At 38.0% G+C, this 994-nt stretch overlaps 1 protein-coding gene across 1 annotated transcript in view; it reads right to left on the bottom strand.

The window, feature by feature from the left end:
- NRG3 (neuregulin 3) overlaps nucleotides 1–994 on the bottom strand; it is a gene marked incomplete at its 5' end in the record, with an annotated part of 1,100,334 nt that overhangs the window by 11,631 nt on the left and 1,087,709 nt on the right. The window contains one exon of the mRNA XM_006025422.1: nucleotides 883–994. This exon is cut by the window's right edge and continues 65 nt beyond it. Within this exon, the coding sequence (XP_006025484.1) occupies nucleotides 883–994 (112 nt within the window). The remainder of the gene's footprint in view (nucleotides 1–882) is intronic.

The following is a 994-nucleotide window of genomic DNA, read 5'->3' as shown; positions in this document are numbered from 1 at the left end:
GGAAGGTTTTGGAGCCACAGATAATGCCCCCTAGCACCGAGGCAAGAAATGAGCAGCCACCCTCCTGGGTAATATCTTAATCATTTTCCATCAAGGTGTGGCAGGTGAGAGAGGCAGGAGGTTAGCTTAGAAGCAGTGGGCGGGCCAACTTCTAATTGGCCCTGGGAAGACTCCCTGTTACACAGACATATAGGATGCAATACTCTTTCATACAACTAAATATTATGGGAATGGATTTCAGAAGAGTTCAACACTAGCAACCCCAACTGACTTCAAAAGAAGCTGATCATGCACATCACAATTTTGAAATTCAAGGCCTGAGTTTAACTGGACCTGAATGCCAGTTGCTGCATATTTTTAATTGTGATAAGAGAAAAAAGATGACTCTGTAGATTTTAAATGGCAAATAAAAGTGAAATGCTCACACCTAATTTATTTGTGGAACTCACATGGATCTCTTTTAATATTATATACATGAATTTGGGCTTTTTCGAGTGTCAAAGGAAGAGGAAGTGAATGCTGTGTACAACAAACATTGAATTACAGACAGTGATATTGCTAAAAAAGGGAAACAATACCTGTAAGAGATGACAGGTAACCAATTTTTTTTTTGTTTTTGTTTCCCCTGATCATGTCTTCTTCAGACATGAAAGAGCTTAAGAAAAGAAATCAGCCAAAGATAATATCTTCAAATGCTAATATGCTATAGATATACTTTCCATTTTAATACTATACACACTGGATGCATAATGGACTCTAATCTTGTACTCACTGTGATAACAAATGTAGACTAAGTAGTCAGGCATTAGTATTTATTTATTTATTTATATTATTCTGCAGCTGATAATTAATTGGCTTGCTTTGGTTGCTTTTATTACCTACCCTTGGCAAGGTATTGCATCCTGATCTGTGATCCTTGACTCTTCTAGCTGTTGATATGCTGGTCCCGTAATTCCATTAAACCTACCCCGAGGTAAGGGTGGAGTCCTCCGAA

The sequence above is a fragment of the Alligator sinensis genome, unplaced genomic scaffold (assembly GCF_000455745.1).
Source record: "Alligator sinensis unplaced genomic scaffold, ASM45574v1 scaffold865_1, whole genome shotgun sequence".
In the NCBI taxonomy this organism is placed as follows: domain Eukaryota; kingdom Metazoa; phylum Chordata; order Crocodylia; family Alligatoridae; genus Alligator; species Alligator sinensis.
This window is presented reverse-complemented; position numbering and strand designations above follow the sequence as displayed.